Source organism: Perca flavescens, chromosome 3, assembly GCF_004354835.1.
Source record: "Perca flavescens isolate YP-PL-M2 chromosome 3, PFLA_1.0, whole genome shotgun sequence".
In the NCBI taxonomy this organism is placed as follows: domain Eukaryota; kingdom Metazoa; phylum Chordata; class Actinopteri; order Perciformes; family Percidae; genus Perca; species Perca flavescens.
The window spans coordinates 3,163,975-3,187,396 of record NC_041333.1 but is presented as its reverse complement, the minus strand read 5'-3'; the positions used below and the strand labels follow the sequence as shown (position 1 = coordinate 3,187,396).

The 23,422-nt window shown below is 38.8% G+C and overlaps 1 protein-coding gene across 2 annotated transcripts; it reads left to right on the top strand.

Annotated features, from left to right (window-relative positions):
* Positions 1-19,626: 19,626 nt before the first annotated feature.
* LOC114550664 (tubulin alpha chain) lies at positions 19,627-22,710 on the top strand. Of its 2 annotated transcripts, XM_028571433.1 has the most exons (5): positions 19,627-19,786; positions 20,796-21,018; positions 21,110-21,258; positions 21,361-22,219; positions 22,512-22,710. In XM_028571433.1, exons 1-5 carry the CDS (start codon positions 19,784-19,786, stop codon positions 22,625-22,627), a joined length of 1,350 nt encoding a protein of 449 aa, XP_028427234.1. In that variant the 5' UTR covers positions 19,627-19,783; the 3' UTR covers positions 22,628-22,710. The 2 variants fall into 2 exon arrangements, with proteins under 2 accessions (XP_028427234.1, XP_028427227.1); XM_028571426.1 differs by having other exon boundaries at positions 19,629-19,786; positions 21,361-22,604.
* The last annotated feature ends 712 nt before the right edge of the window (positions 22,711-23,422 follow it).

Sequence of the window (23,422 nt, the reverse complement as noted above, 5' to 3'; positions counted from 1 at the left end):
TAAATATTAATTTTGTATTAAAACATTGAAGGGAACATTTGTTTAATTTTCCAAACGCAGTTGAAATGGTCTTAAACAAGAATTATGAGCTTTCATATTACAGAAAGAACAGGCTTCTGAGCCTTACCCTAACCGTAAATGTTTCAAATGGTTTCTTACTCACATATTTGTACACTAAATAAATCACTATGTCTTTGATTTCAACATTTCTGCCGTCTTCAGATGGCTTCAATATTCTTCATCTGTGTCATCACTCCATGCAGGTCCAAAATACCAATTATTTGGCTCCAGTGTAGATAATTACGTAAAAAGCAATAACAAATCACATGTGGATTAAATAATATCTTGGGTCAGACAGAAAAACATGATCCCTTTATTTAGCCACAAATCTCTGCATATTCCTTTTCTTTTTTTATGGGCATTTCCACCTTTAATGATAGGACAGCTCAGACTTGAAAGGGGAGAGGGGGGGAGGGGGGGGGGCATGCAGGAAACCATCACAGGTCAGACTCAAACCCTGGACCTTCTGCATCGAGGAATAAACCTCTACATATGTGCACCTGCTCTACCAACTGAGCTAACCAGCCACTATGTAGTCCTTTTCAATGTCAACTTTGACGAAAATGTGACACAATACATAAACACAAAATATTCATAGCAGCCTCCACTATTGCTTAACCCACCAATCAGCAAGTGTTTAATGGGGATCAGGTGACGTAGAATCTGAAACAAATGGGATATTCACAGGACTATTGCCACACGGAAGCAATGAGTCAATGGGCCATATTTTAAGATCAAGCTATTCCTGGACTCTTTTCTGCTGCTGGATTAAAATTCTGTATAAATTCCATAAGAATGACCACTGTGTCTTAGCCTGGTGTCCATACTGCATGGCCAAACTGCTAGAAAATGTGAGATGTGGGTAGCAATTCAGAGGTGTGGCTACCTGTGAATATATCCAACACTATTTCAGGCTTGCAGTATCAGTTCATCAAACTGTTAAATGCTTATGTGGCACCTGATCGTGGTTTGTTCAAAAACTGTGGATGGTAATAGCTGGATTTCGTTTTTTTGTGTATTTGTTTTATGTATTTTATGTTTATGTGCTTTTTATATATAACATGCAGCAAGAAACACAAAAATCCCCTTTCGGTCAATACAGTTCAAATTTAAACAAAATTAACTTTTTTACAAATTTCCTGAGATATGCTTGAACAATACATGGTTGGTGATACACTATATAGATTTTTATTTGCTCAAGTGCAAGCTGATTAGTTTGGATATTTGGATATTTATTCTTGTTACATAACCAATTTTCATCTCTCTGTTTTTGAAATTACAAATCTGTATCGATGATGCTGTGATTTATACTGCATTACACAATCTGAAAGTATTTGTCATTTCAGCGTATTTTAAGTACTATACCCCTGTGCCCGTGTTTCCATAGAAATGTAAGATGAATTGCGAGTTAAGGGACAGGTGCTTTTGTACATTTCAGAGAAATGTGGCAGAGATTATATTTTTCCTGAAACTGAGCCTTTTATCCAATCATAATTCAATTCCCCCTCAATTTTCCCCCCAAACTGTACTTTCCAACTCAAAGCTCTTCTGTCTTCAATTTTATTTTTGAAGATGTCACTGGGATGTTTTCTGCGGTATATTACTGTGCATCTCACATTAATACATTTTCCCAGAGCTACAATTCACTTTCTCTGCACTGAGACCAGTACGATTACCACCAGCAGCTGCAGTCCCATGTTTTTCCCAAATTCCATGGCAGGCTCAAAGCACAAGAGGGATCAACAACAACTTCCCAAAGTTTGTCCAACCCCAGCACGTGCATAGACAAGATGTGGTAATGTTCAATTTTTATGGAAAATACATAAAGTTCTCTAATAGTAAGATCCAGTATTTGGATTATTCTCTTAGTTTTGGCAAATACAGTATGACAAGTCCACCATTCATTTTGTTTTTGCTTTTTTGTTACCATTAATGCATTTCTTCTGAACTATATACTGTGCAGCTGTAGGCTACATTTGACCTAGTGACTTGTTTTGAATTATTACCTGACAGCTGACAGCAACAGCTCATGCATGCTAATGAAAGCACACAAGAGGATACACTGTTCAAATAATTCTTTTTAAAAGCAATTCATCGCCTTCAGGTGCAACATCTTTCATTACCTGGGCCAACCCAAATACTGTGGAATGCCTTATCATAAGCACTGGCTTGCAGGACAGCCTGCATTACACAATTAGGATTTTAACTATTATTAAAACCCTGCAACAACATTTTTCTTTTTCTTGTTTCAGCTCCATTCCACCTATGTGACACACACTGTAGTCAAGCCTCTCAAAATGCCACAACACACACACACAATTATTTAAGAGTCAGTATCAGTGGGGGAGAGGGATTCGCTACCTCAGGGTCCTGAAGGCGTACAGATTGGGGTGTGGTATAGTGGTCTTCCAATGACCAATAAGCGTAAGCTCACAAAGCTGGTAAATGTAGCGTCTAAGGTGGTTGGGGTACAGTTATCACAGCTGCAACACATATATGATAGACGGGTCAGGGGTAAAGCTAACCAAATTTTAAAATGCCCTGATCACCCACTCTTTGGGGAGTTTAATTTGCTCCCCTCAGGTCGCCGTTTTAGGCTACCTATGTTAAGAACTAGACGTGCCAGGGATTCTTTTATTCCTGTGGCTATTAGGCACCTGAATTCACTTGAGGGACATCATTGAATTTTTTATATAGAAATGTTCTTATTTATTATCTTATTTTCATTACTGTTCATTATGATATATTGACCTGTGTACTGTCCAATTGGATCTTGTCACTGGTTTTGGGGAAGGTGTCTCTATTGAAGGTGTTGATGTGTGTCTTGTGCTGTGTTTATAATGTTGCTTACACATGTATGTGTATGTGTGTGTTTTTGAATATCCTGCTGCAAATCAAATTTCCTTTTCTAAGGATAAATAAAGTGGAACTTGAACTTGAACTTGAATTGTGAACTTTCGTATTGAATGACATTTTATGATACTTGATACTAAGGAGATAATTTGTTTTTAAGAAGTCAAAATCCCCACTCGCCCCATCCTGGGCGGTCCTCTTCCTCTTCCTTCAAGCTCAGGTCCTCTACCAGAGGCCTGGGAGCCTGAGGGTTCTTAGCTGTTCCTGGGACTGCACTCTTCTGGACAGGGATCTCAGATGTTGTTCTTGGAATTAGCTGGAGCCACTGTCCCAGTTTGGGGGTTACAGCAAGAGTGCTCCTTAAAGCCAGAGTGCACCAATATATCCATATGAGTGATATACTCACCAGTACAAAAGCTGTGCCATGAATTCTACTTTTACGGAGCTTAGAGTTTTTCAGTTTTTGTTGACACTGTCAGAAAGGTAATAATTCTACTTTATGTTTTTTATTGAGGTAATAGTGGGTGGTGTTTGTTCTTTATATTGAAAGATCTTCCTAATATTCTGCCCCTCTCAGAATGTAAATGGTGTGGACGAAATATTAGAAACACCTCTTAATATAATGCAGTTCAGTTCAACACCACTGCAAACTACAACCTCAATAAAAAACATGCATTTAAATTAATACCTCTCTGACTGTCTAATTAAAAAACTGGGCATTACTATCTTTATAAAGGCAGAATTTATGGCGTTGTATTGGATCAAATTAGACTGTACATTGTGTTACTAATAAAGTCTGTGTGTATGTGTGTGTGTGTGTGTGTGTGTGTGTGTGTGTGTGTGTGTGTGTGTGTGTGTGTGTGTGTGTGTGGTCTACTATTTATTATAATATTATATACTAATATACTAGAAGTTGTTGTATTAGTATTAGTCGTATGTTAGCTCATTGCAATTTCTACTGTTGATATTACGTTATTTTCTGTTTCATTGTACTTTTCAACTTAGAAACAATTTCAACAGCTGGGAAATGCTTTTTTATGCAACTTGAATGTTTCCAAGAAGAATGTCTTCACTTGTCAAAACAGGAGTTAAGAAAGTCTAGTGTGACGTTAAAATGAGCATTCTCCTTTCCTCTGGAGCACCATCCTCCTATATTGCACACATATATTGGACAGTGGTGTCATGACACACTTCATTTTTACTGCATGTTTACATGAGCATTCTTGGCATTACCCCATAGCTCGGAGAATATTTAATATTGTTGGGAAAGTGCAACACGGTTTTAATTGGACAGTATAACCAACAGACCATGGGCAGGTTTGGCTTCATTTGTGTGTGTTTTTATGACTCACCAAAACTTCCAGATGTTTTCCACTGTGCCAAAGGAGTACATGCAGCAGCATAGTGTTCAAGTGTGGAGAGTATCCCAATGGTATGGACTGGAGTTATCTATCACACCACACAGTGATGTCACTCCTTCTCAGAAACGTTCAACCCAGCGCGCTACACAGCATGTTTCTAACGTGTTGCGTGACCAGAGACATAACAAAACCCCGGGTAAATATTGGAGATGTACAGTATTTGAAAGATGAAGACAGCTTGAAGCCCAAAATGGCGCAAAGTTGGCTAATTTCCTCCTGAACAGGTAAGCATTAGCTTCAGGCTAATTTATTACGGCTACAAGGGGCATTTTATGTCATTTCAACATCTGTGTACTCACAATGAATTATATAGCTAGAGTACCCGAGTTGGTTACTTGCAAAAGCAATTGAGACATAGCTAGTAAAGTGATCCCGACTGGTCCTGACTAACGGCACCATGCTAACCCTGCTAACTGCTAACGTTACCGAAGGACCAGGCAAGCGGGCCACGGCTGTTTACAATGTTTAGCCTGTTCAGCGGCCATAGCTGACAGTGGTGAGTTATTTTTGATGATTATTTAGATTTTTTTTTGTGAGTTATTTTCACCATATTTTGGTGAGTTTACAGTGCGTTTAGCGATTGTTGCCGTAATTCTAAGCCAATAACGTGTGTTCAGTCGGGTGCGGAGGACACCCCTAACCCCTAACTCTAACCCTAAGCCTAAGGTAGTGGTATTTTTAGCAGTTCCTACCATAATTCTAAGCCGAGGAAGTGTGTCTGTCCGTCGGGTGGAGAGGACAGCAAGGTTGTTGTGTTTTTAGCGGTTCCTGCTGTAATTCTGAGACGAAAAAATGTGTCCGTCAGTTGGGTACAGAGCTCGGCATGAGCACGGGCTTCTATGACTGTCAATATAGCCAGCATCTAACGTTAGCTACTCCACTGTGCTGTGAAGTCATGTCTGGCTATGTGAGACAAACCATTAGCAACATTGTTGTGGATGCTGCGGTCTCAGCCTGGCAACCTACGTGAACTCTGAGTCTGGGGAGGAGGGGGCGGGAGAGACGGCTCTCTCCAGTATTTTGATCTTTGTACTGCAATGACTATTTTAAACACTAGCTGTCAGTATTACATATTGCACCATTAAGGTTGCAAAAAGATTGTGGTTATAACTTATGGTTACAGTATTATGGTTAGGCAAGTAAACACCTGGTTTAGTACAGGGAAAGATTGTGGTTACAGTTAATAAAATGGCAAATATTAACTGTAGGGATGTGATGGGATGCAGACTCCAAACTCCAGCATGAAAGTCTGAGGAGCTATACACGCTCGCTCATCCACCCTGGTAATCTCTTCATCCTTACTTACTTACTCTGCCTTATTAATTATATATAGGGAACAATACTTCCAAAGTTAGCGCTGGATGTAAATTGTGAGGTATGGAATGGTCCAATAAAGCCTGACTCTGTCTATAAACAAATCTGTATAATGTATTCTGTGGTTTTGGAGGAAGTTTTGACAAGTCTAAGATAATAACCTGGGTGATAACACCAGGGTTATCTCGGCTTGGGCTTGGAGGCACTAGTGAAAAATGTAGGATAATGCATTTTTGGAGCTTGGACTAAAAGTTTGAGTATCCTGCCCTGTTTTTTGTGCATCCCCCGCTATAGAGTAAATAAGTAAGTATGTATATAAAATGTATTTTTGAGCACTTATCACAGATAAAAATTAAAAACTGCTTTACATAAAAACATACATGATGATACATATTAATAACACAATGCACAATAAAAATTACAATGTAATACATAAAAACTAAAGTGCAGATGGGTCAACTAGACGCCTGTCTAAAAAGATCTTCATCTTCATCTGATTTTTTTAAAGAGTCCACAGATACAGCAAGACGTAAGAGCAGAGGAAGAGCGTTCCAAAGTCTCGATGCTACAGACTCAAAAGATCAATCACCATGGGTCTTAAGACAGGTGGCACAGACAGTAAATTTACCATATTAGACCTGAGCTGACAAATATAGTTGAAGTATGCAGGTGCCTGACCGTTCAATGCTCTGTATGTAAGAGTGAGAATTTTAAACTGAATCCTATAAGTGACAGGAAGCCAGTGAAGAGACTTAAAGTCAGGTTCATAATTGTATTTAGAGGTTGTACCAGGATAGGTTGACATGGTTTACTTTTCAAAAAACACCATATTGTTGTTGTACTGCACATTGCTGCAGCTCCTCTTTTCACCCTGTGTGTTGAGCTCTCTGTTTTAGCTACAGAGTGAGACATCTCACTTCTGTTCCATCTTTGTTGGGAGTCACACGTGCAGTACCTAGGTAAGGACTACTAGCCAGTAAGAAGCAGAGTATGAGGGCGTGCCATGCTAGCAGCTAGGTGAGCATTATAACGTGTGTTCCAAAGTGACCACGTTTGTCTCTGAAGTAAAGGCTGGACTACAATAGAGCTGTTTGGAGCAGTTTGTTAACAGTGTTTTCTGTTGGAGATGGTAAGTCCCTTTGGGGGGGGACTTTGGGCTTTTTCACTTTGTAAACCTATAACATGCACAAAAAAGATATATAACACAATAAAAGAAAGGGAAAAAGCCAAAAAGCATAATATGAGCACTTTAAGAACAGGGCTCTTTTAACAAAGTTACTAAAGTTAGGTTACTTAATAATTCATTCTGTGACCTAAACCAGTTGTAAAATACTTCACCCTTGTGGAATCCAAGTTTACAGTGTTTTTTAAAAGTTACAATGCATCAGAATGGATTTATGAACACATATGCACAGCAGGAGCCAAGGAAACCCTGATTTACGATACCTTAGGGAATAATGTTGAAAATGATCCGCTGCACATGACTTTATAATTAAGCCATTAGTGCACAGGTTCTCAGTGTAATCATTGTTCATTATAGGTTACACGTAAAAGTTTTGTTTTTGCTGCTGGTTACAGGAGTGAGAAGGCAATAGTTCACTCTTTTCCTTCAGGATCAGTTAACTGGTGGCCAACAACACTCCCCTTCCACTCCTCCAGCAGTTTGTCATGAGCCACGTAGACGGGATTCCCTGTGCTTTCCTGGTCCAGATTTCCAGTCTGCCGTTTCCTCTCTGTCCAGCCAGTGGCTGTGCGATGGTCTGAGAATTGGCTCCGTTTTGCTTCATCACTGCAGGGAGTTCATAGCTCCACACAAACATGTGAGCAATATAACACTCTTAGGAAGACAACTAATTGAATCATTACTTCGTTACACAAGAAAGAATTATTGTAAGAAGTTCCATGTAAATTGTTTTTTCTGGAAGAAAACCTTAAGTGAAAGGAGCAGATTTCCGTTAGGTTTCATTATATTAAGGCCACGCCTGACATAACCTCATCACCCCCATGGAGTGACGCATAGCTATCTTCACATATTCCTGTTGTCAAGCACAGTTTAAACACACAGAAGTTTATTCTAAATTCAAGACAGAGTCTTCAAAGAATTTGGTCAGGCTAAATTACTGAAAAATGTCTCAAAAATGATGCACGAGATATTTTGAATTTTCTATGTGATCCAATGCTGAAGTCCATAAAAACTGATTACTTGGAAAATAATATTTCAGTTATTAGAACCAGCAGACAGAATGGAATATGTGATGAGTTCAAACAGCATTAAAAAGATGTTTTAAAATCCATTTAAGACTTGTTTTGGACAATTTCTCCCTCTCCTTTCACTGCTTTGTTTGGTGTTCTCCCTCCTACATATAAGGCTGACTTTGTTGCATTTATCACACTTGTGGCAAGATGTTTAATTTTGCTGAGGTGCAAGTCTTCAAATGCCCCCTCATTCAGTTCCCTAAAGATATCCTTTCTTTTATGAAGTTGGAAAAAATAGGGCAGACCATCAAGGGCTCTACCCGCAGGTTCTATAAAATATGGGGATGTCTTTCTAAGTATATAGACAATTTGAACCTTCCCTCTGTGACAGACTAGAGCTGGGTACACACTGTTTATTTAAATAGACAACAGACAAACCATTTAAATAGACAACAGACAAACCATGGTACACACTGTTTATTGTATATACACACATATCAATATCCTGTGTGTTTGTATTTGTACTTGGAAAAACAATGAACAAACTAAAGAAAAAAGAAAAGCAAAAAAAGACTTGTTTTGAGATGTATACAAATAATCTGCAGTAATTGATAATTTGCATCTGATATGGTTTTTTACACAAGTTTTTTTTTTTTAAAGGTACAATTGCCTGCTTCAAAACAATGGCATCTACCTAATTGAAAAATACAGATTTAATTATTTTTCAAAAAATAAAAACAGTCTATTTAGTGTATGTGCTCTGGACACTTTGAGTTTGCACACAGCACACTTCTTCAAACTGCATGTCGGACTTTGAGTAGCTGCCAAACTGATTGTGATGGATATAATTCCTGCTTGTATGTGTCAGGTTATCATGGACTTTGTCTGGTTTACATGGACTTTTAGTTGGTGTTCATTGTCTTTCTGTTTGCTTCCCCATTCACCGTCACCAGCACACTCCTCCTACTGATTACACACACCTGCACTGCATCAAGCCACATCATCAGTTCACCACCTGCAGTTAATCAGTCTCTACCTACATAAGCAGCACCAACACACACACTCCTTGTCTAGTCTTGTTTCTACATGATGCTCTGACCACTTACCCAAGTCCACCTTACCTTAATCCTGTTGTCTGCCTGCTTCTCTGAGCCTGACCTCCTCTGCTGCCGGATTCCTAGCTAGCTGGATGCTAGGATGCTAGCTAGGCTGGACCCGGAGTCCAGCCTAGCTAGCATCCTTCCTAAGCCCTCATTGCCTGTCCTGGACATGTTCCTGAGGAGCCTCCCTAAGAATATTTTGGGCCTCCTACGGGGACCGTGGCGGTCCTGCCTACACTGTTCCCTAGGCCTCCAGAGGAGACAGCTCCGCTGTGGTCACGCTTCCAGCCAGCTCTGCCCAGGTTCACCCTGTCCCGGACTCCAGGCTGCCCGCCTCCCCCCCCACCACTCCCCATGTTTTGCCTTTTACGGCGTGGATCGCGCCTTGTGGGGGGGGTAATGTCAGGTTATCATGGACTTTGTCTGGTTTACATGGACTTTTAGTTGGTGTTCATTGTCTTTGTTTCCCCATTCACTGTCACAGCACACTCCTCCTACTGATTACACCCCTGCACTGCATCAAGCCACATCAGTTCACCACCTGCAGTTAATCAGTCTCTACCTACATAAGCAGCACCAACACACACACACACACTCATTGTCTAGTCTCGTTTCTACACGGCGCTCTGACCACTCACGTATGTCCAGCTCATCCAAGTTTACCTTACCTGTATCCTGTTGTCGGCCTGCTGCTCTGAGCCTGACCTCCTGCTGCCGTATTCCTGCCTGTTCTCTCTGTTCTCTGTTTTGGATCATCGAAATAAAGCTCTGTTTCACTACTCCAGACTGTCTCCTGGTCGTTCCCTGACAATATGAACAAGCCTTAAACAGATCAAGTTGTTAACAGCCTTCTAGTTTAAAACTCTGCACATACACAACTCTGCACAAAGGTCAAACATCCAAGTAAATAGTTTTGCTGGAGGGGGACTTCAGTCAAACTTTGAAGTGCTATGGGATATTTAAGGAGGTTATTGTCAAGATTCCAGGGGTTAGTCATAAACTAGACAGTTGACTTAATGGTAAGTCTTTTTTCAATACCTTTTTTTTTATAAGGTTTGTGAGTTAGGATGAGGAGTTCCAGCCTCTCATAACTCTGCATTGGTTAACAGCTAAAGCAGGTATATTTCTACAGTAATTTACACCGTGACCTGCCATGTTCTTCATACATCATTACTCGAATTTAGACACCATAAAATGTGAATGGATTGTTTCAGTCTTAGCCTTGAGATGAGACACACCTACATGCAGCTGATGAATTCCTCTATCTGTGCAGGCATGCTGAACACATCTCCATCTTTTCACACTTGGAAAATGTAGCCAAGAGGGCTTTAAGTCAAGATGTGTTGAGACAAGCGGTGACCTTATCACTGTACGGCAAGATTTGCATTAGCTTCTTACCTTCACTCTGGGTTATGTTTCACGAGTAAATAAATTTGATTTTATAGACTATTTTTATATATCTATCTAGCGTCAGAAACAGAATATGGCCAAAATGAAAAAGCCTGACCCAGTTTATCTTAGGTAGCTGCACAGCTACCTAAGATAAACTGGGTCGGGTTTTAACATTTTGGCCATATATTAACAACACTATTGTGGCACAATATTATTTTGCTGACATTGCTTTTGTGTTTGCATCTTTTTAAACAAATCCCTGCTATTGTCTCATGCTGCATACTAAATATGAAGCAATTTTACTACCATGCATTTTAAGGTACCACTGCAGGTCAGTCATGTTTTCAACACTCACTTTGTCAGTCATGATGACAATTACAGTACATGTTCTCTCTAGGGGAAACTAGGACTGAGTCCTTTCATTTCAATCATTTACCCCCATCAAGGGCTTCTGTTTTCCACATTTTTAAAAATCAAATGCAAAGCCTCAATATGTTCCTTATTTTTCTATCTCTTAGATTGGTTGTTTGCCATCTTGATGTTGATGTAGCCAATATGTTTGGCTTTCCTCCCCACACTTTCTTGCCAATGATATTTTACTGTCTTGGGAAACCACACCAATGATGTTTGCATGTGTTTGTGAATCTTCCATTACTGGCATAATATTCTGACTGTAGGTTCACACCCACAGTATTCAGCATGCAAATAGGGCGGGATACATTTGACCTGAATCAGGTTCATGATCATTAGTAGCTCAACATGGTCTGACAAAGACAGAACTTCCCTCAGAAGCACAGTATCTGTGCAGCAAGGGTTTGATTTGTAATGACCTCAGGCAACTTTATAGTTTTGTGATTCAGAAATGTGATTTATCAGAGTCGCTGGTAGCAAAGCAATCATGTTACAGTTCAGTACAGTTCCAGTTCTGGCAAGAAAGTATGCAATATGTACAATATCACAATACATTACAATATTACAATGAACATTAGTGAGGGAAAAATATAACTTCTTCACTGGTAAGTGGAAGTGCACTTAGCTCCATGGACTGAACGTATAAACAGAGTGATTCCTCTTATCTAAATATCATGCAGCTACATACTTATACATATACTTCAGCAAAACTACTTAAAGGGGCGCTATGCAGTTTTGGCCATTTCTTTGCTGTTTTCTCGCTTTTTGCTGGCACGTTTCTCTATAGAGGTCCCCCTACAGCTTCATAATAGATATTTGGCAGCTTCTATGTTTCCTCGTGTCTGACCCCTCTCTTGGTCAGTTTGCCGTTTCCTCTTTCTTTGTTCCTCTGACAATGCTTTCCTAGCTTTCTGCTTCTTTTTAACCGGCTCAGCCATGACGATAGTGTGAAAAACTCCATCGCTACCTTGTTAGCCGGTTCCTGAATGGGCGTATATGTGCACAGTGCCGTGAAGCAATTCGTTATATCGCAAGATCTGATATCACGCCATACTTCCTGATTCTGAGGCCGGCAGCTCGCCGGCTGAAAGTTGCAAGGGTGGTTTTTCAGCTCACAGGATCTAGGAGGGAGCGAGACCACCACCATTTTACCTGAAAAAAAGTCATATAACCATTCCAATGACTCCAAAGCTGTTCAGTTAAGGTAAATTAGGCTAAAAAAAAAAACTGCATAGTTCCCCTTTAATGTGCTTTAGCCTGAGTGTAATCCACAACCACATGACCGCAATTCACTGGTTGAGCCCAAGTTCAAAGTGCCACTCCCTTTAATGTTTTTAAGATAATTATGAACACAGAAACTAGAAGCAACAGGGGCAAACTAAACGTTACTATCTTTTATTTGGAATTTTTACTGAGGAAAATGTCTTAACCCATGCACGACAACTTCCCCCGAGTTGCAGTTTATGGGAAACATACCTTACTTTAGTAGAAATGGCGTGAGTTATCTCAGTCATTTTTCAGTGCTCATGCATCCAGTGCTATCAGATTGCTGGAAGGATTTCTCATATCCCCTGGTTAATCCTGATAACTTTTTAACAGCTGAGTGATTTATTGAAGAAACTTTTATTCATTTATTTATTATGAGTGTGCACTTAATGGTTTACCTTTATGTTATACTTAATCATTCGTAGTACTCTATAAGACTGTTTCAGATTAGTTGTACCCCATTCCATATTTAGCGCACTTTTAACCAGACACAGCGGTTGTACTGAGGACAGTGTTTTTCCAAATATTAGAGCCTTGTTTCACCTCGAGTATGATAGCTCATGAGTGTGCAGCTTCTTGGACTCAGAAAAGAACAGGATCTCTTCTCTCATAAATCACAGGGCAGAGAAAGGTTTACTAGGGAGTGGGATTCAGTACCTAGAAGAAAAAAACACTGTAACGTACGAGGAGATCAACAGAACAATGAACATTTGTTAAAAAAAGAAAAAAAAGATGAGGACATTTACACTTAATGATCGTTTTTCGTACTATTTCAGTGTCCTGCAACTTTATGACTAAAGTTGACACTCATAAAACGAGCTCACAAGTCTTACAGATGTGATCTCCCACCCATCTGTCATTTTCTCCCTATGTGTATGTACCTTGTGATTAATGGAGTGTTTTGAGATCTCTCATCATACCTTTTTAAAATGAAAAAGATGTTTACCTGAGGCAACCCTGACAGCTACATACTGTAGCTGATACTCTATCACTTTGAGTGTTTCTCCCTATACAATTAAGTCCTAATAACTGGATCCTGTGGGTGTCTTCACTTCAACAAAAGAAAAGTTAATAAACAAGTACTGGATTTTTCTACATTTGAACAGTTGTTGGGAACTTGCTGCTGGGGAACACTTGTCTGGAAACCAGAGCACATTTTTGGTGCCTGAAGGAGAAACTGTGACCAGCATACACTGTGGGGACAATAAATCATGAGCCTCAGTGGACGGTTGAGGGGAAACTGTGACATGAGGTTCTGATGTCCATAGGAACTGCATTAATGCATATGGGTTTTATTAGGTGTGCACAAGAGGTATGTATTTGTGTATCAAGCATAGCAAAATGTGGGACAGAGGACACAGCTGCCCTACTTTTTGTATTTTTTTTTCAACTTCAGTAGGAAAAGAAAGACAACCCCTCTGTCCTGGTTGCATATTTCCCATCTCGTTCTGTCTATAGTTATGGTAAAGTTGGTTCTATCACTCTTTAATAAATCACTTTAATCAATAACATGAAACACATGTAATTCAATGAATTACACATTTATTTGTTGATATACTATTTTTATTCGGTGACAGGACGGGATACATTGTTCTATATTGATTTTAACATCTGCAGATGTAATCTCTCGCTGTGTCTAAGTAATTTATCTAAAACTTAATAATAAAACTCAATATGGCATTGCAGTGACATACTGTAGCTTCCTTGTTATGTTTGCATATTTAATGTGCTTGCCCAAGGAGCTATGAATACATTATATGTACATTATACATACTGGCAACATTAACCACTGCAGCTGATGCAAAGAGTAAGTCAAGCCTGATTTGATTTCTGATTTGAATGTTGTTCTCAGTAATATTAGTTGTCTATGTATTAAGTTATGGTACAAATCTCTCACACACACACACACACACACACACACACATATATATATATATATATATATATATATATATATATATCATTTGTGATTTTGCAGGGCTACAAAAGATGCATGTGTGATACACTTATAAGTGTGTTGCATCATGTTGTTTTTTTGCAGTTGAGAAAGGCTAATGTTTTTGGCAAACAGGTGAAATGTATAGCTGAGAAAATTGTTTTTCAGAAGCTGTTGCAGCACTTTTGACGTTACTATGTTATTATCTCAAAGGCATACCACACATCGAGATGTATCATTAGGTGACATCATCCGTCACTTTCGACCATAAGTTTTCCGTTTTGGACCCTCAACATCCTTTACATGTTGAGTTCCAGATGCTTCCATCAGGGGCGGAGGTTTAATCTCCCCACAGGTGGCCCTTATAGATACAGATTGCCCTTTGTTCTACCCTATTGGTTTTTTCATACAAACTACAGCTCCAGATGTCATGTGATTGTGTCTTCTTTTTCCATGACTCATGGTGACAGTGTGGGAGATATGGATCTTGTGCTGTGCTGTGCTGTGTATTCAATTTATTTGTGTTGGACTAGTGTCTGCAAAGCAAATTGCCCCTTGGGGATATTAAAGTTTTTTTTTAAACCTTTGAATCTTGAATAAACATGGACTATTTGACATATTATGAAACAAAGTGAAGCATTATAGATAGGGTTGGGTATGGTTTGGATTTTTACGATTCTGATTCCTAAACCGATTCTTGATAAACTGAAAAATGACATCAAAGAAAGGCTCTTTTATAGATGTGTTAGCCGTAATATACTTTTACATCCGTTTTGGTGAGGACAGAGGGAAAATATGGCATTTTAAAAGTAGCCTACATTTACAGTAGCTAGCTAACGGCAGACTACAGAGAAGGGGGGATATTTTTACATCCGTTTTGGAGTAATGGAGGGAAAATATTTCAGTCAACACATTATGTGGAACCGAAATGAGGAACCTAAATTTGCGTTCTAATCCTGTCCGATTCCTACCGGTTGCGTAGGAACCGGTTCCATAGTGGAACCGGGTTTCAGTACCCAACCCTAATTATAGAAAATATTAAATCAAGAAATAAATTATTGCCATAATTGTATCCATAATCACATCTGGCACAGACAAAAAACCAAACAACAAAACAGGTTTGAGACACATAACTAACTTATTATGAAACACATTGTTAAATGTAGCCTAACTGTGTGTTGTATAATGCAGTGAAGGGCAAAACAGTTTATGATTGACAAAATGTACAATATTAACTAATAGTATTGAAGAGATCCACAGAGCAGCCTGTACAGTTGTGTATTACAGGCTAATCTGCTGAATTCTTTCATATTTACATTTATAGACATTTAATGCATATGTGTGTGTGTGTGTGTGTGTGTGTGTGTGTGTGTGTGTGTGTGTGTGTGTGTGTGTGTGTGTGTGTGTGTCATTCATGCAACTAAATTGAGGCGAAAACACAACATTAAAACTCCATGAAAATACAGCAGCTTAGTGAAGTTAAATTGCTTAAATATCTGAGGATAAAATTAAACCAATAAACTATTTTGAATCTTAGCTTGCTTTTTCATTTTCTTTCACCAAACACTTGCACATCATTTGATTGATGGCTGAGTTATTTATCACTGTGTTGTCACTCCTTTCAGTGAGTGCTGAAACAATCAAGTCTGTTTATTTTGTGCAAAGAATGCTGACAGCCTGTTCTAGGTTTAATGAAATCTTAATGTGGCTTCTTTGGGTGTGGCAACAGAACAATAGCAAAAACAACAGATAAAGCAGTCATGGTGTCAACTTTTAACAGTGCAGCTAGAACGATCATTAGTGGCTGTCCTTGCTTCCTTCAACTAAAAAGAAACAACATTATTATTTAGATGTCATCTTGATATTTGATTGCTCTTACCAAAACCACATCTATTATTCTTTAGATTGAAAAGAAATCAGCCTTGCAAAAACAATGAAGGGCACAAATGTTGCTCATATGTGAACCAACATGAAAGACGAGTATCATCCGCCTGTTTCAGTTCCAGAATTTTGTTGTTGTTGAGCTCACCACAATGAAATATAGTAAATTTACAACTTCCTCATGGAGGTTCAGCTAGCAAAATAGTCAACAATATCAAGACATGCTATATATTTGCAGTATAGTCACTACAACTCTGAGGCATAATAAATCAGAGAATATGCATATGTGAGAGCTACAACTAAATACAGAAAGGATTTCAAAGGAAAATCATCATCAACAAATTATCTTTTATTCACTTGAATTACAATGTTAATAATATGCACAATAGTAAACAGGGAAAGTTAACTTTAGGGACAAGAGCTTAAATTCCTTTTAAGTGAACGTGTTTCATTTGTGATGGGAAAACAAAAAAAAATCATTGGGGTGACAGTTCCTGCTGCAAAAAGGAAACAGTTCTAAAGCCATAAATTATTACCTCCTTATGTGTGAAGAGTGTGTCCAGTCTGTTCCATCTCTGGTATTTGTGCAGGATGTATGCTGAATCTGTCAAACTGCATGGGGATGAGACTGATGCTCATTACATGCCTTCATGCTCACAGCGACTATCACGGGCTCTACAGAAACTGGCGGCAGTCAGAATAATAAAACAGGGACATGAAATATTGTGAAAAGGGGACTTCTTAGTAGATGCATGTTTATTTGGCCTTATTATGCCTGCAGCCTTTTCTGTTTAATGCCCATATGCTGGCAATTAAATGGTCATTAGTGGCACATTTCTGCCAAACTGTAGGCCTAATCATTTCCATGCTCAGACATACTGCTTAAATTATGAGGGATAAAAAAGATTTTTGATGAACTTGAAACCACAGTAGTATAAACACCACTCTTTATTTCTCCATTTCCATGTCTCATCATAGTTTTCCATTTGAGATTTGGATTTGGCGCCCTCTGCAGATTATAGTCATATATATCTGTAGGCTACTCCTCTCTATTTAACACTCTTCTGCTATATTTAGATTAAGATTTAAACCAGAGATCTTCAATTTTTTGAAAGTAGAAAAATAAATGAAAATGTGTTAACATGAATCCAACATGTTATTAGTAAATATTAATCAGCTTATTTGTGAGAAAAAAACACATTATTGATACTGTTCTATAGGTCACTAAGGTAGCCATCCACAGATACAAGTAATGAGGATCCACTGTGCCCAATAGTCGTAATTTACAGGGGGGTTTGGGTTTACAACCCCCCAATAATACAAACTGGCCAGTGCAACCCCCCAAAAAAACATTTTATAATTTCCTATACCTAAATAAAGACATTACATTACCATACATTGATGCAGAAAATGCATAAATTGTTGCAGAACAATTCACCAGAATGCAGGAAATGAAGTGTTTGATATGCTCAAAAGTATAATTTTGCTCTAAAGTTGAGATCTCACCACCCCCCAATGTTGAACAAAAGTTATGCCCTTGACTGTGCCACATGTATGTTTAACATTAAAACATGCTTTATAAAATCATGCCAACAATTATTTTAATAGCTTATGCACTAAAAAGGTATGTAAAAAGGCGTTAGGTCGCCCCACACGTTATTGTAGGCCCAGTTTAATACGCAACATTTTATACAATATATAGTAAGGGGCCCCTGCTCAGTCTCTGTTTCAGTTAAGGGGTCCTTGTCCTAAAAAATGTTGAAGTCCATTGGTTTAAACAGAACTACAAGATGATGTACATAATTTACATCACTCACAAAGAAAAACGGATTAACTGATTATTTTATATTAACCACAGAAGCCATTATGTTTAGAGCTTCATGGAAAATGGTCAAGTTATCATACTTGATACTACTGCATCATGTTTGATTTGATCTGTTTTTACACACAAAAGAGATATACAAGTTCAAGTAATTCTATATGACTTTGTGTTTAATAATCATAATAATTAAAACTGTTAAAATCTCTGAAGTTTTTTTTTATCATATTCAATTTTCCACAATTATCAAGCTTAAATTGTGAACCTTTTTAGTGCAGCCTACATAAGATGCTTGTATAGTTTTCACTGTGTGTGTGAGTGTGTGTGTGTGTGTGTGTGTGTGTGTGTGTGTGTGTGTGTGTGTGTGTGTGTGTGTGTGTGTGTGTGTGTGTGTGTGTGTGTGTCATCTAGTGGAAACTACCACAAAGACGGAGTTGAGTACTTTGCCAGGTGTTTATATGTCTGATTTTGTCAGTGCAATAGTGTTGTAACCATGTAAAATGCAGTCACAAAACTTACACAAGTGTATAGTTGAGATCAAAATGAAGGCCGGGGTCAAAAAACTGGGTGTGGTACAAGCAAGTGCACCTGGTCGGATTTGGCGTCACAGATTTTTAGGCATTCTATTATCTCAAATGGCTTGAAAATAGGTTTGGGCTGAGCCCTGAATGTTTACAACGTCTGGCTCCGCCCCTGCTTAAAGGGTTTTTGTATTACTCTACTGTATTTTTTTTGACAACTTAAGTTACGAGTTACTTTTCACATTTAGATTATTAATACAAGTATGATATATTATTATAGCTAAAGCTACCCAGTATATAAAGTAGGCTAGTTAAAGTGAGCTCCACTTTCACCAGCTGCAACATAAAAGTGATGAATACATTAATGCATCACTAATTATAATCAAATAATATAGTATATATTATTCTGATTTGGACCATGTTACAAAATGAGTAGGCTACTTTTACTTTTGGTACATTACATTTTTGTTAATGCTAATACTTTTGTACGCAGGACTTTTACTGCAACAGAGTATTTTTACACTGTTGCATGTGTGTGTGTGTGTGTGTGTGTGTGTGTGTGTGTATGTGTGTGTGTGTGTGTGGTTGCTCCTTTTAATTACAGTAGTACAGTAACATCTAAATGCTCACCTGATTTGATAGCATACTGTATGTAGTTATTTGACATTTATTAGGCCTATATTCTTATTTTCTTGATTGTATGGAAGAAAAATTTGCAGTGTCTGGTTTATTTATCATTCCTATTTTTTTAACCATTACTTGTGTTAGCTATTCATATTTATCTGTTATGTTCTGCTTCTCATATTGAGGCTAACAATCGCCAGGGGGTACAATAATGGCAGTAAAAACATTACATCACATTAATAAATTAATAAGTTATAGAGAGCACATCCATTTAGTGTTTTAATTGCCTTCTTATTCTTAGAATATAAAATGGTTCTTATATATTGTTTGGTTTAATTTCCAAACACAATAAATAATGGTTTCTGATTAGAGTAGGCCTATTTACATGGATGAATATGCCATTTAGCTAATAGAATAATACGGCTAATAAATAATCTAATACTGGTTTGTTTGAGCAGAAGGGTAATTTGTGAAACCAAACAATAAATATTCAAAACAAAGGGAGAAATGTGGGGTCAATTGATTGAGTGATCAAAGTACATATTGGTTTCTACAAGGCTTTAGACTGGGGATCTGCTTTGTTATTTGTATATTATGTTATGTGCATCAGATACGGTTTAGAAAGGATCATTGTTTATATCTTATATTATTATTATTATTATTATTATTATTATTATTATTATTATTATTATTATATATGAGTAACAGCCATGGTAACACGCATAGAAACAAAGAATTCTATAATAATAAATACAATTGTATTTCTATGATAACACCTGTGCTGAAGATTGATGTTTTCTTTTAAATAATAGGAAAGGCGCTCTTGTGACCCTCGACCAATCGGAGTCCTCTGCTCTTTCCCCATAGTAACGCGCGGACTCGCCTAGCAACACCAACAGCACTCCTAAAAGCGCAGCAGGGACGGTTAAATTTGTTAAATTAGTCTTACTCAGCTAACATTGCTCTCTTTCAAAGCAGCGTCAGGAAACATGGTGAGTATGGAATAATACGTTTTCTTTCAGTACACAGCACACATTTTCAATTAACTTCGCTATCACGCTAGCTAAGTTTTTATGGCATCAGCTAGCTAACTAACTTGTAGCTTTAACCTTAGCTAGCTAGCTACCTAGCTAACGTTAGCATTGCCATGAATGAAAAGTCTAAGTTAGCAACGTTTCATGCTTTATGACAATGTTACGTTTATATTGTGTTAATTTCTTGGTATTAATTAATTCATAAAAAAGACAGCGCCTATAATTTCAGTTAACGTTAAAGTTAGCTAGTTCGCTAACGATAGCTAGCGTATTTAACCTAGCTAGCTAGCTAAAGCTTCCTGTCTGACTGTGCCGTGTGCATACCTCTCTTGTTTGTAAGTAGCTAACATAGCTAGCTAGCTAGTCTTGTAACATTCCTCTGCTTTACCCATAGACAGTATATAAGGCTTTACCGCCTAAATGAAACAAAGGGTCTGACAGCAACCCCCGGTTTTTCTAATAAAATGAATGAATCAGGCAAACAAATAGCTGATAGCACAACCCTATAAAAGGTTACAGATTATGTCCCTCCGCAGATATTTTATGTAATATTATATATATTCTCAAATCAACATGCGATTATTTTTCTGCTTTAGTCACATGTATTTCATTTTAAGACCGTAAATAAATGTGCAGCATGTGACTTGGTCATGATGTTGTGGTACCTGGTTCTTTGTAAAGAGCCTTTTTCTTTTTTCCCCTCTTCTCTTTGGACCTTTGCTTTTGAGGTGTGATGATGATGATCTCAAGCATCTAATTAGACATGGTTTAAACATATACAGTAGCTAGATGTCTGGCAATATTTCATAGTAATAATGTAGTAATAATAATAATAGTAATGTAATGTAATAATGTTACAAATTGCTGTTTTCCTCCAGCATGAGTGTACCATTTTCTTTTCTTTTCCATTGTCACATTGTCTAAAATAATGCGTACCGGTAAATAACCTTGTTTCTATTTTCCACAGCGTGAGTGTATCTCCATCCACGTTGGTCAGGCTGGTGTCCAGATTGGCAATGCCTGCTGGGAGCTTTACTGCCTGGAACATGGGATCCAGCCAGATGGACAGATGCCCAGTGACAAGACTTGTGGAGGAGGAGATGATTCCTTCAACACCTTCTTTAGTGAGACTGGAGCTGGAAAGCACGTCCCCAGAGCAATTTTTGTGGACCTGGAGCCCACTGTTGTCGGTAAACTCTATTTAAATATATAGATGCCATAGTTACCTTATTTCATCAAGTCAAACCCTCAAGTGATTTCTGATTAAATCGGTCTCCTTAGATGAGGTGCGCACTGGGACCTACCGCCAGCTGTTCCACCCTGAGCAGCTGATCACTGGCAAGGAGGATGCTGCCAACAACTACGCCCGTGGACACTACACCATCGGCAAAGAGATCATCGACCTGGTGCTTGACAGGATCCGCAAACTGGTGGGTAACTTAATATCAAGAGGGATTCATTCCTAATTTTCACATATTAAATTAAATGACATATCTCATATGTGACTGCTGTCTCTCCCTCTCTGTCCTCAGGCTGACCAGTGCACTGGCCTTCAGGGCTTTCTGGTTTTCCACAGCTTTGGAGGTGGGACCGGCTCGGGTTTCACCTCCCTGCTGATGGAGCGTCTGTCTGTCGACTATGGCAAGAAGTCCAAGCTGGAATTCTCCATCTACCCAGCTCCCCAGGTGTCCACCGCTGTGGTGGAGCCCTACAACGCTATCCTGACAACCCACACCACCCTGGAGCACTCTGACTGTGCCTTCATGGTGGACAACGAGGCCATCTACGATATCTGCCGTAGGAACCTCGATATCGAGCGTCCTTCTTACACCAACCTGAACAGGTTGATCAGTCAGATTTTGTCCTCCGTCACTGCCTCCCTTCGTTTTGATGGTGCCCTTAATGTTGATCTGACAGAGTTCCAGACCAACTTGGTGCCATATCCCCGTATCCATTTCCCTCTGGCCACCTATGCCCCTGTCATCTCTGCTGAGAAGGCTTACCATGAGCAACTCTCAGTGTCAGAAATCACCAACGCCTGCTTTGAACCAGCCAATCAGTTTGTAAAATGTGACCCTCGCCACGGTAAATACATGGCTTGCTGCCTTTTGTATCGTGGGGATGTGGTGCCCAAAGATGTAAATGCTGCCATTGCCACCATCAAGACCAAGCGCTCCATCCAGTTTGTGGACTGGTGCCCCACTGGTTTCAAGGTGGGTATCAACTACCAGCCGCCCACTGTAGTTCCTGGTGGAGACCTGGCCAAGGTCCAGAGGGCTGTGTGCATGCTGAGCAACACCACTGCTATTGCAGAGGCCTGGGCTCGGCTTGACCACAAATTTGATCTGATGTATGCTAAGCGTGCCTTTGTTCACTGGTATGTGGGTGAAGGTATGGAGGAGGGAGAGTTCTCTGAGGCCAGAGAGGACATGGCAGCTCTAGAGAAGGATTATGAAGAGGTTGGAGTGGACTCTATTGAGGGTGAGGGAGAGGAGGAAGGAGAGGAGTAGGGTCTACTTACTAATAAGTAAATCTAAATTTAAAGTGTCCTTCCTGTACAATATACAGGAGCACATTGTTTTGCATTTGTTTTTAGATGTGTACCCTTGTGTTTGAGCAATAAATGTGTCACTGTAGTTGTAAAAAGTATAATTTGCCTTTGTTTACTGGTATGTGGGTGAGGGTATGGAGGAGGGAGAGTTCTCTGAGGCCAGAGAGGACATGGCAGCTCTGGAGAAGGATTATGAGAAGGTTGGAGCTGATAGTTTTGGAGATGATGGTGATGATGAGGGAGAGTAATATTAAACAGGCATGCATTCCCCTTTATTGATCTCTGATCTGTTATTAATGTAAAAAAATGAAAAGTTTGTTCATTAACTGCACTATTTTGTGCTCTTTTTAAAACACCCCTTCCACACGGAGGAGCTCACACTATACGTCTAAGCCACTATTAAACGTTTAACATAACTTATCTACCTAAGATAGGTTGTATATTCTTTTGTTTTGTCACTTAGAAAATCTAAAATGTTTTGACTATGATTATACTAAATGATCTTGCTGCTCAACTCACTTTAGTCACATGGGGCAGTGGTATTCATCAGATGTTTGAACTCTGCACCTAGGGTGAAGTAGCCTGACGTGGTCATACTCAGATTCTAGTCAGAATGCGAACTTCCCGACCTCGAATTCTGTGGGCGGGGCTAAGTTCGGCTGGCATCCAGGCTAATGGTGAAATGGCAAACCACCCTAAATTTCAAATTGTTGCAGTATAATATTTATAGATCTCACATTTAATAATTGACTGTGATTTGTGATTTACACAAGAAATGCCTGAGAAGACAGTGGGTGAGAATTATCTTGTGATCTTTAAAGTATCCAATGTATGAAATATTCAGACTAAATGTGAAATAATACAGATTATAAAACTGACTTGATGAAAAACAATATCTTAGGGTAATGGTTAGTATCAATATTTTAATGTTAAGAACTCCAAAACAGATGTATAGCAGTTTTTTTCCCATTTAAGACAAATCCTCAAACTGTTTTAAAAGAAAAAATAATTTCTAATCCTTTTCCTCAATAAATGGGGACCTC